General features: G+C 41.6%; 2 protein-coding genes across 3 annotated transcripts; one reads left to right on the top strand and one right to left on the bottom strand.

The window, feature by feature from the left end:
* Window positions 1–1714: 1714 nt before the first annotated feature.
* LOC115679676 (hypothetical protein At1g04090-like) lies at window positions 1715–5942 on the top strand. The gene is made up of 3 exons (XM_030603333.2): window positions 1715–2496; window positions 3868–3978; window positions 4123–5942. The coding sequence occupies exons 1-3, from the start codon at window positions 1986–1988 to the stop codon at window positions 5673–5675; spliced, it is 2175 nt and encodes a 724-aa protein (XP_030459193.1). The 5' UTR covers window positions 1715–1985; the 3' UTR covers window positions 5676–5942.
* Window positions 5943–7352: 1410 nt separating this feature from the next.
* On the bottom strand, window positions 7353–14910 carry LOC115679701 (uncharacterized). Of its 2 annotated transcripts, XM_030603369.2 has the most exons (19): window positions 14767–14910; window positions 14470–14580; window positions 13507–13563; window positions 13348–13418; window positions 12913–13012; window positions 12610–12680; window positions 12379–12479; window positions 12186–12289; window positions 12051–12104; window positions 11845–11900; window positions 11731–11769; window positions 11474–11618; window positions 10657–10838; window positions 10513–10580; window positions 10205–10277; window positions 10068–10129; window positions 9066–9993; window positions 8215–8505; window positions 7353–7794 (listed from the first exon to the last, which is right to left on the bottom strand). In XM_030603369.2, the coding sequence occupies exons 1-19, from the start codon at window positions 14824–14826 to the stop codon at window positions 7518–7520; spliced, it is 2850 nt and encodes a 949-aa protein (XP_030459229.1). In that variant the 5' UTR covers window positions 14827–14910; the 3' UTR covers window positions 7353–7517. The 2 variants fall into 2 exon arrangements, with proteins under 2 accessions (XP_030459229.1, XP_056163310.1); XM_056307335.1 differs by lacking the exons at window positions 12379–12479; window positions 12610–12680; window positions 12913–13012; ... (2 more) ...; window positions 14470–14580; window positions 14767–14910 and having other exon boundaries at window positions 12051–12076; window positions 12186–12202.
* Window positions 14911–17449: the final 2539 nt, after the last annotated feature.

Below are 17449 nucleotides of genomic sequence, written 5' to 3' on the forward strand. Positions count from 1 at the left end.
TCTCAGGTGAGGGCCTCTTTCGCCAGATTGGGCAAGGGCATCCCTCACCAACCATCGACGAGGCTCGACAATGGCTAGCAAAGGGAAAAAAGAAAAAGAAAAGAAGAGAAAAAGGAGAAAAAAGTAAAGAAGGAAAAGAAAAGAGAAGAAAAAAAAATCAATAATTTTTTTTAAAAAGTATTAAAATATTATTAGAAATTGTTCACGTTCGTGTCAGTCGTGCCACGTAGAACGGTTGCCGTTCATATTAGCGATTTTTGGCCAAATTGACCGAATAAACTGAATTAGCAAAATATAAAATTATTAATTAACATATGTAAAAAGTTAAAAATTAAATCGGTAAAAGTTGAATAATTTCCATCTGTTTTGTCCCATCAAGCCCACAATGCCGGTGTAGATAAAGCCACGGCCTTCGTGATTGATTTACCTTTGTTTTTTAACTTTGATTGGGGGGATCAAAGGAGGACCAGACCGACAACCCCTTTTTTGTTTACATCATGGTCACACTCGATGCCCAACCACCAAATTGGGTCACCTCCCAAAAGTGGATTAAATCTCACGGCACCACGTGGCCGTGACAAAAAGCAGTGGCGTCTGTTCATTCGTTTTCACCAAAAAAAGAGAAGGTTAGATTTCATTTTCGCACGGAATTTAAGAGCGTATTTGCCGGGATGAAAGGAAATTTTCGCGAATTAATTTTTTGGACTCTCACGTGTTTTGTTTGTTGAAGATGACTGCTAATTGAAAATCATTTACAATTAAAGAAAATATAAATATTTAAAGTTAGAAAAATGAATTAAACATCTTCCTGAAAATTCATTTCGTAGGAAGTATTTCTCGGGTACTTTAGCCAAATCATTTTTCGGGAAGATAATTAATTTTCATTTGTATTGTGATTTAGGGAGAGTGAATTTTTTCTTGCTAAAAAAACGTTTGCTATACAGTTCGAAAATAATTTCTCGAAAATAATTTTTCTCCAAATAAACGGGCCCCAAATGCGAATAATTGATGGTAAGGACGTGTAGGCAGTAGCGTTTGTACCAAAAAGCTAATACTCGGAATCGGGTAAATTGAGATGCAAAAGGGTATCTTTCATTTCGTTATGGTCAATGGTCATTGCGAACCTCATCAGTGCAGAGAGTACAGAAAAAAGCATTGAAAAGATACAAAGAAAACAGACGAGGAACAGTCGAAGATTGTCGTGCTAAGTAAAGAAGGGCCCGGATTCCACGGTTGAAGAAAAGGAGGGACGCGATAATGACAAAAGTGATCACGTGAAGAGCAATGCGATTGGACGGCACCACCCGCTCGCACTAGCAGCAGCAGCAGCAGTAGCAGCAGAGAAGTAGTGGTTGAACCGCAGTTTCGTCAACGCCCAAAGTTTCAACCAAGAGACGTGCCTGAGCTGGAGTTGGAGAATGCGTTCGGAAATGTCCTATCCTTTCTTCTTTCTTTTTTTCAGTCGGTTTACACCTTACATGTTCCACCTTCTCTATCGTAACCCGTTGAATTTAAGACTTAAAAACCATAATGAAAACGCCACCGCATGCAAAGATGTGACGAATCAGGAGCCATTTTCATGAGGATCGATGGATGGGCAAGTGTGAAAATGCGAGGGAGGAGGGGGTGCGGCTCTTGTGGGTGGGGCCGCCGTCGGTTTGTCTCTTGTCCCGCGTGTTTGCCTGCCAAGGCAAAGACATTCTTTCTTTACCACCGACGTCGATATATCAACTACGCAACCCCCAAAGCTATTGCTATAATCCTGTGAGGATGCTGTAGCTATTCCTGTCCTGTCCTGTCCTGTCCTCCTATACAGGGGCGCGGCCACAAACTGACCATTGAGAGCGTCTCAATCGCTGAGGGAAATCTATTTTTGGAATGTGAAATGAGTCCCTTCCCCTGTTTTTCTTTCCTGCTAATCATCCCAATCATTCTTGCTCCCGTTTTGTTCTCCTCTCCTGGACCCTGGAGCTGCAGGTGAAAAGATGCATCCCAGGTCCTCCCTGCCCGTCCTGCTCTTGCTCCATCTTCTCCTTTCTTGCGCTGCCTCTGCTCTTCTCAACACCACCAGCTTCCTCAGCCAATACTCCCATCTCGGCTCCTTCTCTCGCTATCTCGCCGAAACAGGACTCGCCGACTCCCTCATTGGCCGAACGAACCTCACCGTTCTTGCCGTGGACGACGCCGTGATTTCCCGTCTTTCTGGAGAATCAAGAGATGTGATTAGGAGAGTGTTGAGCATGCACCTGGTGGCGGGCTACTACGATCTCCATAAGCTCCGGCAGCTGCCCAGTGGCAGAGCCAACTTATCCACTCTTTTCCAGGAAAATGGTAATCCACAAGGTTCCATTGAAGTTGCGATTTTAAGAAATGGCGGGGTCGCATTTGGATCCAATCGTGATGTCAGGTTGCTTAAAGCAGTTGCTCCTCACCCACATGGCATCTCTCTTCTTCAAATCAGTGATCTCATCACGAAGCCACAGGCAGAGGGCGATGGTAAGTACATCTCTGTTCTCCCCCATAATTTTGGCCGTGTTGATGCTTGGTTGTTGAAAGCACACCATTCTAGCCCACTCTAGAAAACTAACTTACGGATTCATCAGCGTCTTGCTGATTAACTAGAAAAGCAAATTAAGGAGGAAAAGAGTTCCTGTTTAATTTGGGTAAATCGGTTGAGTCTTGAAGATGCAAGATGACATATTGCGATCATTCCAGCGGATTTCTGCCAGCCTGGCCTCTTCTTTTGATTGTCCCTGATTATAGAACTTAGGAACTTTTCTTTAGTTTGGCATACCAACGGTTAGACTGTCAAAGAAGCTATAGTCTCAATAGCTGAAGACTGTGATACGAGCCAATGAAGGAACTCAAAGTCATGCAAGCAGCCACCTTAAATACAGCTAAATTGACATCTGTTCTGGCCACTTCTTTTCTTTGATATACCCAAGGCTAGTGGGGTGTCATGTCACCATTGTTTACCCGCGGAAAGTAATTTCTGTTATTCGTCTCATATGGGTTCGACCTATTATCAAAAGGGTTTTCAGCTTATGCATGGGTTGTTAACTTGTGACCGAGACTTCCCCTAATTCTTCCCCAAAGTCTAGTAAAAGGAAAATACATACCAACTAAAGCAAGTCCATCTATAGATGCTTCATTAACTTAATAGCTTCCAAGATGCGATGTCATGTTTTCGACTCAGTATGGGCACATAAATGCATCTAATGCAGTTGAATCGTAGACGAGATCAATTGAATCTTTTCTTCTCTTCATTTTCCTCCTGCCACTCCTCTTTTCTTCTATGATGTGCTAACTGTTTTTTTTCCGCAAATTTTATGTGCTCACTGTTGGTATGTATGATTGTTTAGGGGCTCTCCGAATGTAAGAGTAACCATCTTGTCACGCATGAATCTTCAAATTCACTAAAAAGTTGAAGCATTGTCTGAAGGAACACATCCACCGAGATTACTATATGTAGCGACTAGCGAGAGACTTCTTCGTCTCGAACTCTTTTTCTCTTTTTGAAAATGGAGACAATATCTAGGAATTACTTCTCATGTCATCCATTGCTCCATTGCCATTGTCATTTCAACCCTGCACAACCTGTATCTTCTCCAAATTTCGTCGTTTCAATTGTAGACGAAAAAGTAGACTCAAATATGCCAAACTCAAGTTGTAACATTATGCATGAATCAAATAGGATCACCTTACCAAAAAAAAAATCAAACAGGATCTGCTAAAAGACAAGGATATCACTGGCATAAGCATAGAGCGGGGTGATTCCCTCTCTTTTTCTTAGTCAATTATTTATTTCGACTTCATTGTACTCATTCATCTGCTATTGGCAATGCTCATGTGGGAACTCTGAAATAGGGAATTGCCTTACCTTATGTCCTTCTGCAAGATCCATCTCCAAGAAGAGCGAGGCTTTGCCTGTAGATACCGTCTTCAAGCTCCCCTCTCCGTTGCCAACTTGGCCAGCAGGTAAACTTTGTTACTGATCTGTTATATTGTCGAATGTCATGATGCCTCACTCGTATCTTCTGTCACTGATTAACTTTCAAGTCTGTTAATTTCCAAAAAACAAAAGGTCCTGATGTTAACTTTCATTCCCAACCCATGATGTAGGAGGAGGATTTGCCAGTGGTACAATTGACTTTGGTGGATTGCTGGTTTACCAGACATCATCTTTCTCCAAAGTTTGGGCAGTCTATGAGGACGGACCAGACAACCTCGGGGCAACATTTTTGGAGCCTTCATCCTTTCCAGAGGGATACTTCATGTTTGGTTCTTATGCCCAACCCAATAACAGGCCTCTTTCTGGATGGGTTCTTGTTGGGAAAGACCAAACAAATGATATCTCCAATGGGACCTTAAAGAAGCCAGTAGATTACAGCCTGATTTGGAGCAGCAACTCATCGAAGATAAAGCAAGACGGAAGCGGCTACATATGGTTGCCAATACCACCCGATGGTTACAAAGCAGTAGGCCAAGTAGTTACTACCTCGCCTGAAAAGCCTTCCCTTGACAAAGTTCGCTGTGTTCGGTCTGACCTGACCGACCAGTGCGAGACAGAAACTTTTATTTGGGGATCCAATGGAAATACATTCAGTGTCTTCAGCTCAAGACCCTCCAACAGAGGGATAGGAGCTCTTGCCGTAAGTGCAGGCACATTCATCGCCCAAAACGGCCAGTCTAGCTCTTTGCCTTTATCTTGTTTGAGGAATGCAAAGTACAACATTTCAGCTATGCCAAATCGAAGCCAAATCGAGGCACTAATCAAAGCTTACTCTCCCGTCGTTTACTTCCATCCTGACGAAGCATACCTCCCATCTTCAGTAGACTGGTTTTTCACAAATGGAGGCCTGCTATATACGAAAGGACAAGAATCAAAGCCTGTTCCTGTTGAAGCTACAGGCTCCAACCTCCCCCAGGGTGGTTCGAACGATGGTGCATACTGGTTGGATCTTCCTTTGGATGGAGCGGCCAAAGACAGGGTCAAAAAGGGATACCTCCAGAGCGCTCAAGCATACATGCATGTAAAGCCAATGCTTGGGGCAACATTCACAGACATAGCTATATGGCTCTTCTACCCTTTCAATGGGCCTGCCAGAGCAAAAGTGAAGTTCGTCAACCTTTCGCTGGGGAGGATAGGTGAACATGTGGGTGATTGGGAGCATGTGACCCTACGAATCAGCAACTTCAATGGGCAGCTCTGGACTGTATACTTTTCGGAACACGGTGCGGGCATTTGGGTGGGTGCTTCAGGGCTTGAGTTCCAAAATGCCAACAAGTTCGTGGTCTATGCATCATTGCACGGTCATGCCGCGTACATGAAACCAGGGACGTTCTTGCAAGGGAGTGGTGGAATAGGAATGAGGAATGATTTTGGGAAGAGCAGCATGTCCCTGGACACCGGCACTAATTATTCGATAATTGCAGCCGAGCATCTGGGATCATCAGCCATTCCTGCGTTGCCATGGTTGAACTACTGTAGGGAATGGGGTCCTAGAGTGGATTATGACGCAGCAGAGGAGATGCAGAAGGCGGCAAAAGCATTGCCTGGAAAGGTTAAGACTGCGTTTAGGAATGCCATCAGGAGCCTCCCTCCAGAGGTTCTCAAGGAAGAAGGGCCTACTGGACCCAAAATGAAGCCTAACTGGAATGGGGATGAAGCTTGAAGGTAGCACTCCATTCAGTAAAAGGGAAGTTGATTAGGATATCGTTGCTCAGAGAATTCGTTGATTGTTCATCTGAAGTTGTTCAAATGATAGTTATTCCCTTCTGTGAGCCACATGTTTCCAAGTAGCTCGTGCAATTTGTCATCTGTGAGGATTTCAGTGAGAGGGTCTCTCTGTCGTGTTACCAACCATCTGCTTCGTATTCGTTTCATGGTGTATGAACGCTAGGAACTTAAAGCAATACAAATGGAAGTCTATACGGCGAAATCCTGATGGTAGGCTATTTGCATCCAAAACTGTATTTTGTAGCATATGCCGAGTCCACTAAGGGCATATTTGGTAACCGGCCAAATAGTGCATGATTCTATTTTTTTGTTTCCGGGAACAAAAAAAGAAAAGAAATCCGTTTGGTAAATTTTTTATTCCCGAGCACAAATTTGTTCCCAGAATCAATTTTGAAAAAGAATCAAGAATAAAAAAAAAAGTTGATTCTTGATTTTGGGAACATGAATCAAAAATGGAAAAAAAAAATTTCCTTCTTCTTCTTCTTTCCTGGCATGTGGCCAGTGACTGGAAAGGGCTGGACCCTCATGGCTTGGGCGAGGGCCGCCCTAGCGGGATCTAGCGAGGGCTAGACCCTCGCGGCCTGGGCGAGGGTCGCCCTTGCCGGACCCTGGCCTAGGCTGCAAGGGCGGCCACGAGGGCAACCCTCGCCCAAGCCGCGAGCCACCCTCGCCCAGGCCACGAGGGTCCAGCCCTTACCCTCGCTTGTGGCCGGCGAGGGCCACGACGCCCTCGCCGGCCTTGGCCATGGGCCAAGGAAGGAAAAGAAGAAAAAAGGAAAAAAAAAGAAAGAAAGAAAGAAATATTAAAAAATTCAAAATATTATTAATAAAAAAAAATTATGCAATTACCCAACGCATTTCTGTTCTTTTTCTATTACAAGAATAGAAATTTTGGGCAATTACCAAACGCCTTCAAATGCTTAAAAATTGTTTCCAGTAATAAAATAAAATAAAAATCATTTCTGAACAGAAATTATTTTCAAGAACAGAATAGTTACCAAATATATCCTAAGTAGCTTGAAAGGGAGACACACACAATTATCATGATTGTACCACGTTAACTTAATTTTGTGATATTACCCTTGCACCAGGCATTAATTTTAGTTGGTGACCTTGTTGAGCCCTACGAAAGTAAAATTGGCAGCATAAAATAGTCGCGCTATGAATTTAAAGATGGAACACGTGGCGCCTAACATTTGGTGCTTTGTCTAACGCTAGATTATCCGATCACCTTTCTTCAAACCGAAAAAATTCTCGCATAAATACACTTAATTCTCTTCATGATGAAGAAAACAGAACCTATTCACAGTCTCGCACATTTTTATTGGTGAAACCAGGAAAAGGAAGTAACTGCTAAGGTATTAGTCTTCTAAGGGCCAGTGACGAACTCAACCACAAGTGAGAACTTCTCTTTTGAAAACAGTTGTTGCATTTCAAAATTTGCAGGGAAATAATGAGCTTGAAGATTTGCACGTCAGGAAAACACATCATATTGTCATTGCGGAAGATATGCTCTCCTCTTAAAGGAAATTGACGTCCTTTTTTTTTTCTCTCTTCATGCTAAGCATAATCAGATGATACTGCAGCTTAAGAGATAGTAAAGTAACCGGAATGGATGCATCTACAAGATATTGCCTATTCAAAATTTTATCAGAAAATACTTGTAATTACACTTCTACTCTTACCAGTTATTCAGCCGATTCATATTCTAGACAATTTACTGTGATAAGACCAATTTGCTGTATAAATGATCACTTATTCTGGGGTTTTATTTGTGTCACATCCACATCCGCTTGCAAGTATAGTCATATACAACCTGGAAGAGACTTCTGGCTGTTTCCACTTCTGGCAGCTTCAGAAGTCGTGCCACTTTGGTGAATCCCGCATGCTGTCGAAGCAAATCTTCTTCACTTATTTCAGGTTTCATCTCCTGCCTGGAAGAATTTCTCCTTGATAATGCCCATTGCATTGCCCATATGGCCAGAGGACGCATATAACCTAGAGATCTATATTCGTCATTGTCGTTCCAACCTTCAGGAGTTTGAAATGAATAGCTGTAGCCACAACAGAAACCCAAGTGTGAGATGAACTAAAGTGCGAAAAATCCGGAACGGCATATTTTAGTTCCGATGAATCTCTTCTATATAAGACAAACGTCAGTTCTAGGGGTATCTTTCAGCTACAAATCAGGAGAAAATCACTTTCAAGTTAAATTGCACAGCTTCCACTATAGTATTTCTTGTACTTGAGAAGTATAAAATACTAAGCTTTTTTTAGCCGCATCAGTATTTTAGAAGATTATTATCCAAGCAACAACAAAATATGGATAAGCTTTTGGGAAGAGTCAGATAGATCATAGAAGGAAGATAAATTCTCTGGACATCTTTATACCAGATTAAGAACTTCAAGTGTTACATTTACTAAATGTTCTCATATTTCTGAATTAAGGCACTAGAAAGGAAAATGAAACATACCCAAGTCCCTGTTCTGACCATGCAGCTTCATATATTCCATTGGCCGTCTGAAATGCCATATCAATCATGTCTTCTTGAATCATTGTTGCAGCGAGACCATATGTAACTCCGGGCCAAATTTCTCTCGATTGCATTGATGACATGTCCACACTTCCATCTGGCAACATTCCATTCATAGCCCCTCTTCTTCCATCCTTAAACTTTAAGACATTATAATTGTAAACTTTTCCCAAAGCACTTTTAGCTTTAGACTCATCAACAATAGGATGAAGACCACAGGCGCGAGCATACCTACAAAATCACTACTAAATAAGTCATCATTTTGCATTATGTTGCCGCAAGAACTGAAATTGGAAATCGCTAAACCCACTACTCAACATTAGACCCAATCATGATCATAACCCCATGCTGGCCCAATAGGCGTGCCCATCATATTGGTGGGTTTGACTATTGATATGAGCAGGCCAGTACAAGCAACTCTCTTCTTGAGCCCGGCCTGGCCAAGCACGGCCAATTGGACTTTCCAGTCCTAATCAATTCTGTGAAGAAAATCCATCGATTTTTCGATCATTGTTGGGAATGGGAAAGGGTTTTTTGGTCTAATATTAGTGCCAGCCTGAATGTCAGGTGTATTTATTTTCACGGGGCTAGGCTCAAGCCAGCTCCAAATAAGGTCTACTGCATCTGCAGTTGATGTTTGAGTCATATGACTTTCTCGGATTATAGGTCTCCATTTACTCTCTACTTAATAAAGAACCAATATTCCCATTTACCTTCCAAAAAACTTCGTCACCTAACATAGTTACCTATGGTTTGAAAAAAATTACACAAGAAGAATGCAGAACACATACCAATGGCCAGCCAACTGATCAGCCTGTATAGATGAACTTTGTTTGCTGCTGCTGCTGTCATAATTAAAGTAAGAACCATTCCATAGCTTCTCATAAACAACTTTTGCCTTCTGAAACTTGAACCAGAAGTAAGCCGCTGAACCCTTGTCACCAACTTCATGTGCCAGGGCAGATGCAGCCTGAAGGGCTGCAACCCACAGTCCACCACTGTACGCACTCACGCCAGATACAGACCATGTATCATATGTCTGATCAGGAAACCCATCGTTCTCAATCATTCCATCTCCATCCCTATCAAATTGGTCCATGTAAGCCATCGCAACATAAACAGAAGGCCACACAGCCTGTGCAAACTTTTTGTCGCCAGTGGCAACCACATCCCTGTAAACTTGAAGAACAAATTTTGGATTCAAGTCCTTCCACCTATCTGTATCATATAGATTATAGGCGTTTACTTCAAACCATGGATCAGTGATACCAATATCATGGGGAACAGCTCCCAGGACTTTTCTTGGGACCCTTTGTCCATTGCTCAAGAGTTGCATCTTGGAAGGATCATGCATCATCACTGCTGCTGCAAAGTCCCGCTGTACACTGAGTTGGAGTTTGGGAAAGAGCATAACTAGAGCAAATGAAGAATAAAAGTGGACATCATAGGTGTTCCACATATGATATTCTATTCCTTCTAGATAAAGAAATTGACCAACATTTTCTTCTCCGTCTTGAAGCAAATTTGTGCCAAAAGCAGAATTAGATGCGACAGGAGTATGTACTAGCTCAAGGACTGAGGTCATTCTTTCTAAAATATCAACAGCAGTATCAGGTTGAGAAGTGACATCCATTGAACGCTCCATATGGGATCTCAACCTATCAAGGGAGAACTTTCTTTCTTCAAGGCTAACCAAACTGCAAAGTGGAGGTGATCCATCTGCAAGAGTGGGAATCAGAAAAGGCCAACCACATTGAATAAACCTTGAATAGAAGTCTAAGTTGCACAATTACCTGTCCAAACTGTTCCCCCAGAATTAAGATAATAGAGCTCATTGAAGAGAGTGATAGGGTACCTGCACCGAATGTCCGTTAGATGACATTATCAATAGGGTTAACAGCCTAGCTCCTGCAATTCATATTAAGCTCACCATTCAGGAAGCCTCTTGTCTTCAAGAACAGGTCTCTGCCAGGCTTCTATCTGGGACTCCCATTGCCCATGTTCTATTTTCGAATAAAATGAGAAAGATATAAACAGTAATCTTCAGGGGCAAATTATAAGAAAAAGCCATTCAGCATCACACAGAGATATAAAAGATACTCAATTGCAGTATCAAAACTCGATCACTGTTTATGGCTAGGCATCAATTACTAAAATCGATCAATCCACAAAGGACCAAAAAATTTACTTGTTAAGAAAACTAATTGCCTTTGCAGGAATGAAAAGCTAAATGTTTACCAAGGATTGCATCATGCGCAATATTTGCCGCAGCGTCTCCATGTGTACCGTAGAATTTAGTATACCTCCTGTACAAATTGTTTTTCATCAAACCAATGATCTATAGATACTTTCAAACTCTTGATTATGTAAATGTCCTATCACCTGTGATATGTCTTTCCCCGCATAAAGTTTACTTCTGGGCAGTCCCATGCCAAGGAAAAGTTCACTGTACGCACTGTACCTGATGGAATCGTCACAGAAGCTGCAATGGCAGCCCCAATAGATGATCCTGGTTCTGATGGAACCGACACATCCACGGAATTAAGATGGTCAAAGGATCCATGCTATTGACATAAGATAAAATCAGTAAGTTATTCTCGTGCATATAGAGTAAGCATATCCCCTAGAATTATTGACAATCTTTACACGTGCAATTAACAAATCTTCAATGGCAGTATGATCACTGAGGAACACTTCTTGTGATGAATATAACATCTGCAAAAGACCCTCTTAATAGTTCAAAGTAACCAGAACCCAAAATGATGACATTAGAGGTTGGTGGGAGGACATTCAAATAAAAAGAGGCAAGCATAAGCTAGTCATTTTACAGTGAAACTAAAAATCCCTAAAGGAATAGTTCTACATGCAATGCCGAATAACTATTTGCAATAACAGAAAAACCAGATTCTTGAATGACTATTTGCAATTTCCTCGAGTCTTTTGTTCAGGGCTTTACACTTAAAGCTATCTACTTAAAACTTGCAATGCAGTTCAGGAAACATCAACGGCAAATAATGTGAGTGAAAAAACAGGACAAATTATTTATAATTGGAAAATCGAACATTGCAGTAACTTGTGTCAAACTTCACTTATCAGTGGTCATGCACAAACCAACAAATCAAAAACCAAGCAAATATCTTGCTTCTGCTGGAGAACGTTATAGTGAGGTATATATTCGATGCAATGCAAATGAACCAACCTGTTTTATCTCCTTCCACATGTCATTGGCTGAGATACCCTCAAAATTACCGGATATTCCGAAGCAAGGGCACTCTGAGACATGAACGTCTTCAGTTTCCTGAGCTGCGATTGCATAAGTTACAGGGGGAAGACCATCTGCAGTCCTGAGTTCATGAATGATCGTCTCTCGTATTACTTTCAGATAAACAGATGTGGGTAAACCCATCAAGTAAGTCAAATCAGGAGAAATATGCTCTATCAAGGATAGGAACAAACTTGTGATGCAGAAGTACAGTATGGACTCCATCCTTCATCCTACCATGAGATTGTTAGAGTCAGTATCAAACTTTAGCATCACTGATGCGATTTATAGATGAGTGAATAGCTTACATAATTTTTGAGTTGGAGTGATGACCAGAAAATTCAGACATCCCTCCCACAGAATTCTGTTATGGCATAGATAAACAACATCACGTGAGAACGTGATTGTTCTGCTCAGAGTAACAGTTTCATGGAAGGAAAGATCGATTGATGCTACACGGTACGAAACGCTCCATCTTAATCAACAATGCAAAAACAATTGAAAGTGAACTCACAGTCCATGTGAAGAGCAAAGTGACATCTGCAGCAGTCTTTCCAGAATTATATAGCTGAAGGGACAAAACGCTGGTTAATAACAGGCCAACCGTAGGGAAATTTCTAGAGATCAATTAATTTCATTTCACTTATACCGTATAAGTAAAAACAGACACGGGAAAACTGCTCTCCTTGTAATTATGAGGAATGAGTGGGGAAATTTGACGGCAGACTATCCTAAGGGCAGGATCTGGTTCACCTGTACATGGAGAACAAGAATGATGCAGCCAGGTTTCATCTTGAGTTCTAGTTACACTGAATACTAAAGCAATTTTTGTCGGACTTTACCCTCATATACAGTCCATGCCCTAGGATACAGCGCATGATATGTGGAATTATTACCGCTCAGCTTCCAGTCCCAGGATCCAATTCCTGAATTGGGGCTCTCTCTGTTTAAGCACATGTTTTCCAGTAAGTTAAAGCTTTACAACTGCTTCCATTGGTCGATAAGGCGTGACCTCATTTCCCATTGTTTGAACAGCCAACTGTTTCTGAAGAAATACTGAAGAGAGCTCTTACTTGAGTTCAGCTGGAGACCCAGGGCAGAGCACGGTAGAATATTTTTCGCTATTGGGGCGAGAAACAAACACCTGCACGGAGTCAAGACATCTGTGGCATCAGTTGCAAATAATGATATACTTGAAATCATTTGGCAAGAGCAGAAAGGCATAAAGCATGATTACCTATACAGAGTTGAATTCACTATGTAAGCTGAACCATAGATTTTCCACTATAACTAACAACAGATGAAGGTTTCCAAACAAATTGGAATTCTGCAAAGGAGACTGAGAAAGTTTACCAAATTGTAAACAACGAACTTACAGAAAATTGATTAGCTAAAACTGCTTTGTCCTCACATATTCTGGGGAATAGTTGCCAACGCATAAATTCACCACTATAGCTTCTTCCAATGCTCCCAGATCTTGAAAAAAAAAGTCACCATGCAAAGAAATTATATTGTGTACAGCCAAAATCACTTCATGGTGATAACTCTAATCTTTTTCCATATCAGGTTAAAGAGTATTTGCACTGAACTGCAGCAGAAACTGCCAAAGGAAAATGAGCAACATCTGCAGGTGAGATACAAGCTGTATGCAGTGATCATACATCCCTCCCTCCCCTCACCCCCAGGGCAGGTGGGAATGGACATTGTGATGCAGAATCCTTGATGACTAGCATAAGAGTGATGATGTCCCCAAGTGCTTAAGATGCATTTCACGTTGTATTACTGGGGAATAGTAGAGACTGAAAACCCACCCAATACCGCCAAGAGGAATGGCATGAGTTGATGTCACAGGGCGCTTTGTGAAAGGATTCATGATGGTCCCCTGAAAATTTGGTAAAGTGAGGCATTTCTTTTCCTCGTCGTACACGAATTTCATACGACAAGTACATCTAAATTAGATGGATTGTTACCATCCCCTTGGCAGCTTCTTCTCGAATTTGACGCCATAGCCGAAAACCTATTGGAGCCTAAAAACCATAGACAGAGTGCTTAACATACGAAATAAAAACACAAAAAAAAAAGAAAAAAGAAAATGCCGATAAAATCAACAGGTCAATAATAATGTGCTTGCATGGACTATGACTGCTTAAGTATTTGCAGGACGGCAAGCTTTGAAAGTAGTTGGAAGTTACCTGCTTCACATTTCAAATCAGCTTAGCTAATTTTTAAAAGACAAATGTAATTTAGGTTCTGACGGAATTATTAAATATTGCAACAACCTCTCAGAAACTCCTATAAATTGTTTCAGAAAATCGTATGGCAGATAATTTCTCAAATTAAGTTAACTACGTAAGACTACTCAAATATGATGAGCTATTAGAGCAAACACGTGTTTAAAATGTCATCCGCCTCTCATGTACTGGCTTGTGGAAATTGTGTAGCTTTCCTCCTTCGATAATTATTTTAACGATGGTACTCACATGAAGTACCCAAAAAACACGTAATCTAATTGTATGAGCACCGGATGTACAAAAAAAAAAATTTGAACATGCGCGTTTATTTCCTGCAAAAATTACACTCGCAATCAGCAATTTCAGAAATTTCTAGGTCCATCTTGTATGCTGTTACAGTTTGGCTCTTCGACTTGGTTGTTTTCTGCAATCGCTAGCTAATATATTTATTTACTGATTTAATTATAATTATAGATACCGAGTTTCTGACAGAAAGAAATTGTGGGCAGTAACTTGTCCACAGATAAAGCGAACGGTGGCCATGAACTGCGGCAAGTCGCGATGAAATAATTAGAGTACGCCATTGACCGATAGAAAACCAAAGCCTGTCTTGACAGCAAGTCGTGTCATCGCGGGGGTGGTGGGGGGGGGAGCTGTTCAGAAGGATCGATCCAGAAGAGAATAATTAAGCGGCAGGCGTACCAAGTGGATTTTGTCTCGAAAGGAGACGGTGAACTCCACGGGTACATTGCCCTGGCTGCTTATCTTGCGTCGCCAGGTGAGCGGCGCGGGCTTCCCGGGGTCAACCTTGACCTGACAAACAGGAGGCGACGATGAGATAGAGAGCACGCGATCGCCACAAGTCGATCGATCGAACAAGAAAAAAGGCAACTAAGTATCTGTTTAATGCAAGGACGCTCCGAGCTACGGCCCTCAGCAGCAGCATCGGTCGCTATTTTGGTACGGTAGCAGCATCGAAGGCGGACGAAGGCAACCGACCTGTTCGTGATGAGGACGGGCGGGTTCATGACCGGCGGCGCGGTCGCCGTTCTCCAGCATCTTCCTGAGGAAGGAAGGAGGGGGAAAACGGGCGAATCGGAAGGCCAACGGTGGCGGCGGAGCGGAGTGGAGAGGGATCGGGAAGCGAACGGAGGCCGCGAGAGAGAGAATGGCGATTGGCGATGCTCTCTCGGGGGTCAAAGAAGACGAGCCATTTTGCTTGGCCGTTGCTCGCGGGGGGGCCTTGGCCTTTGGGATTGGTTGAATATTTAAATGCCTTTGGCCACTCTTCACTCATACATATCGACGCGAATGTCGCCTGCGTTTTTCTTTTTTTTGCAGCCTAGGCCCCCCCCGGTATTTGCCCTGCTTTTCGGTTTCGGCCCCCCATCATTTTATAGTAATTTTTTTTGGGGGCTACTTTTCTAGGGCGAGCGGATCAATTTTCTTTTTCCTCGTACCAAAACCACCCGGTGGGAGACGAGTGACGTGAATTGTTATGGTTGTGCGATTTCATGCTTTTCCCTTCTTTGATCTTGCTCGCATTCGCACGAAATGCGTGTCACGACATTCTTCTGTTTGGACCGAGTGAGCAGGTCGAGTTGATGTCGTCAATTTGTGGAGGGTGCGTGACTAAATTAATAGCCTCCGAAAAAAATAATATTTCTTTTCTCGTTATCTTTTGTTAATTTGAATTCCGTGCACGCTAAATACGGATTCTCGAGTTTTGATTGTGCGACCCGTTGAAGTAATTTTCGTGCTCGAATTGTCATTTTTTTCTTCTTGTGAACTTCAATTTTAAGTTAAATTCCTCTCTCGATTATTTGAAATGCTGAACCATTTCTCCCATCCGGAAAAAATGGTAAAATTCCCCACTTTCAAGCTTGAAAATATATCGACACGGAGATAGCACAATGAAGAATTGTGTCGGTGCCTTTTTAATGAAGAAGCAATTCCATTCGGGTTGATAATTTTGAGTTCGTCAATACCTCTTTATCTCAAATGACGACTGAATTGGAATTGTGTTCCGAATACGAGATTATTTGTAATTAACGGTCGAGCTAACTGAATTTATGCCGTGCATAAAATTCACGCACAAAACGATTGTTCGATAATTACTATGTCGATCTCATGCAATGTTAACTTGCTTCAACTTGTATGGAAGCACTCGAGGAGATTCTACGAGTCAAGATATATATATATATATTTTTTTGTAAACGAGTGACAAAAATCTACACCAAGCAAACTCGATCATGGGGCCCAAGTGTAATATTAGGTGAGTTTGAATAAGGTTAATTTGGTGAGAAGGTTTGTCCGAAGAATTGTGCATAACTTCTTTAAGATAGGTGGAAAATGGGCAGCAAATTGTTTCCGATCTCCATGTGACGTTGACATTTATTTTTAATAGCAAAAGAAGCTATTTTCAACTGGGAAGAAAGATCAATTCGACCAAAAAAAAAAATTTTGGGAAGAAAAATCAAGGCAATGGCTAACATGGATGCTTCGTTTGAAAAGCAAATCTAATGAACACGTTTCCATTTTTCCTTCACTTAGACAAAAGCCACACGCTACGACCCTACACGCCATGAGAATTGTGAGAATTTGAAGAAATAATGCTTTTTGGGGGAGGGACCTATCTGCAATTTGTTGAGAGTTTTGGACAATTCTGTGGAAATCCAACAACCACACTTTTCTGTTTTGTCGGGTTGGCCTCATCAGCATTAAAGAGCGGCCGTTCAGCCTCCTCTTGCTCTGTTCCTTTCGAGCTCGTCTTGTATAGACACCTGACCAACTTCATAATAAAGTAAAGGCCAATCGACGCGAGACACCTCATCGGAGCGACAATTTTTGTGTGTGTTGAAATCGAGTTTTTCTTTGATTAATGAAAGCTGTTAGAAACTAGATGTCTTTTGCCAGGAAATGGAGATGCCGGTCGGCAACCAAATGGCGTATAATTTTGATTGCTTAATCCTTATTTGAAGACTTGGTATCCGATTGAATCCCCTCGAGACCGGCCATGATTCGTTTTATGTGGGTAATGACACCGGTGCTAATTACGAATTTACATTACGCCTTACATTGATACGTGCTTTGTTGGATTTTTGGGTTCGGTTGGGCCGCCCGTTGTGGGCTTGATCCAAACATCCAAACCACATACATCGAAATTATGAATAGCTCTTATCGAATTGCAATAGTCCATGGCCTCCTTAATTTCTCTTCACTTCATATTGTAAGGACAAAGCTCCAAACCAATATGTTGTTTTTTACACAAGCTAGCCCTAAAACTCACCTTATTTGTAAAATTAGGGGAAAAAAAAAAAAAGACACGTTCAGATAAGAGTGCCAAAAAATGAAAAAAGAAATTGTTAAAGTAAGCAAAAGTCGTAGTTAGGGTATTTGGGAAAATGAGTTATGATGATTCTAAAATGAAAATGGTTGAATGTAAGCTTAAAATCTTTGAAAGACTTGCGTACTGAGACGAGATTAATGTTAATCATCTTGAATTCCTACTTTTCTCTATCATTTAGTATGATACAGTTCATCATTCAGTTAATTCTAATTGTCTACAAATCATGATTTAACTTTATTAGTAACCATACGGCACTTGTAAAAAAAAAATATACGTTTGTCAAAAATAAGTTTTTTGCACGTAGTAACAATTGGAGTGCCGTGAATATTAAGT

The sequence above is a fragment of the Syzygium oleosum genome, unplaced genomic scaffold (genome assembly GCF_021117445.2).
Source record: "Syzygium oleosum isolate NSW1041296 unplaced genomic scaffold, Sole_v2.1 Sole_v2.52, whole genome shotgun sequence".
Classification (NCBI taxonomy): domain Eukaryota; kingdom Viridiplantae; phylum Streptophyta; class Magnoliopsida; order Myrtales; family Myrtaceae; genus Syzygium; species Syzygium oleosum.

Excerpts from the sequence above, each read along its gene's own strand:
- LOC115679676 (XM_030603333.2), top strand. The coding sequence starts at position 1,986 with ATGCATCCCAGGTCCTCCCTGCCCGTCCTGCTCTTGCTCCATCTTCTC. Across the intron at positions 2,497-3,867 it reads GCCACAGGCAGAGGGCGATG|GGAATTGCCTTACCTTATGT; the intron begins GTAAGTACATCT and ends ACTCTGAAATAG. Across the intron at positions 3,979-4,122 it reads GTTGCCAACTTGGCCAGCAG|GAGGAGGATTTGCCAGTGGT; the intron begins GTAAACTTTGTT and ends CCCATGATGTAG.
- LOC115679701 (XM_030603369.2), bottom strand. The coding sequence starts at position 14,826 with ATGCTGGAGAACGGCGACCGCGCCGCCGGTCATGAACCCGCCCGTCCT. Across the intron at positions 12,290-12,378 it reads GGCATGGACTGTATATGAGG|GTGAACCAGATCCTGCCCTT; the intron begins GTAAAGTCCGAC and ends CTCCATGTACAG. Across the intron at positions 8,506-9,065 it reads GATCAGTTGGCTGGCCATTG|GTATGCTCGCGCCTGTGGTC; the intron begins GTATGTGTTCTG and ends GTGATTTTGTAG.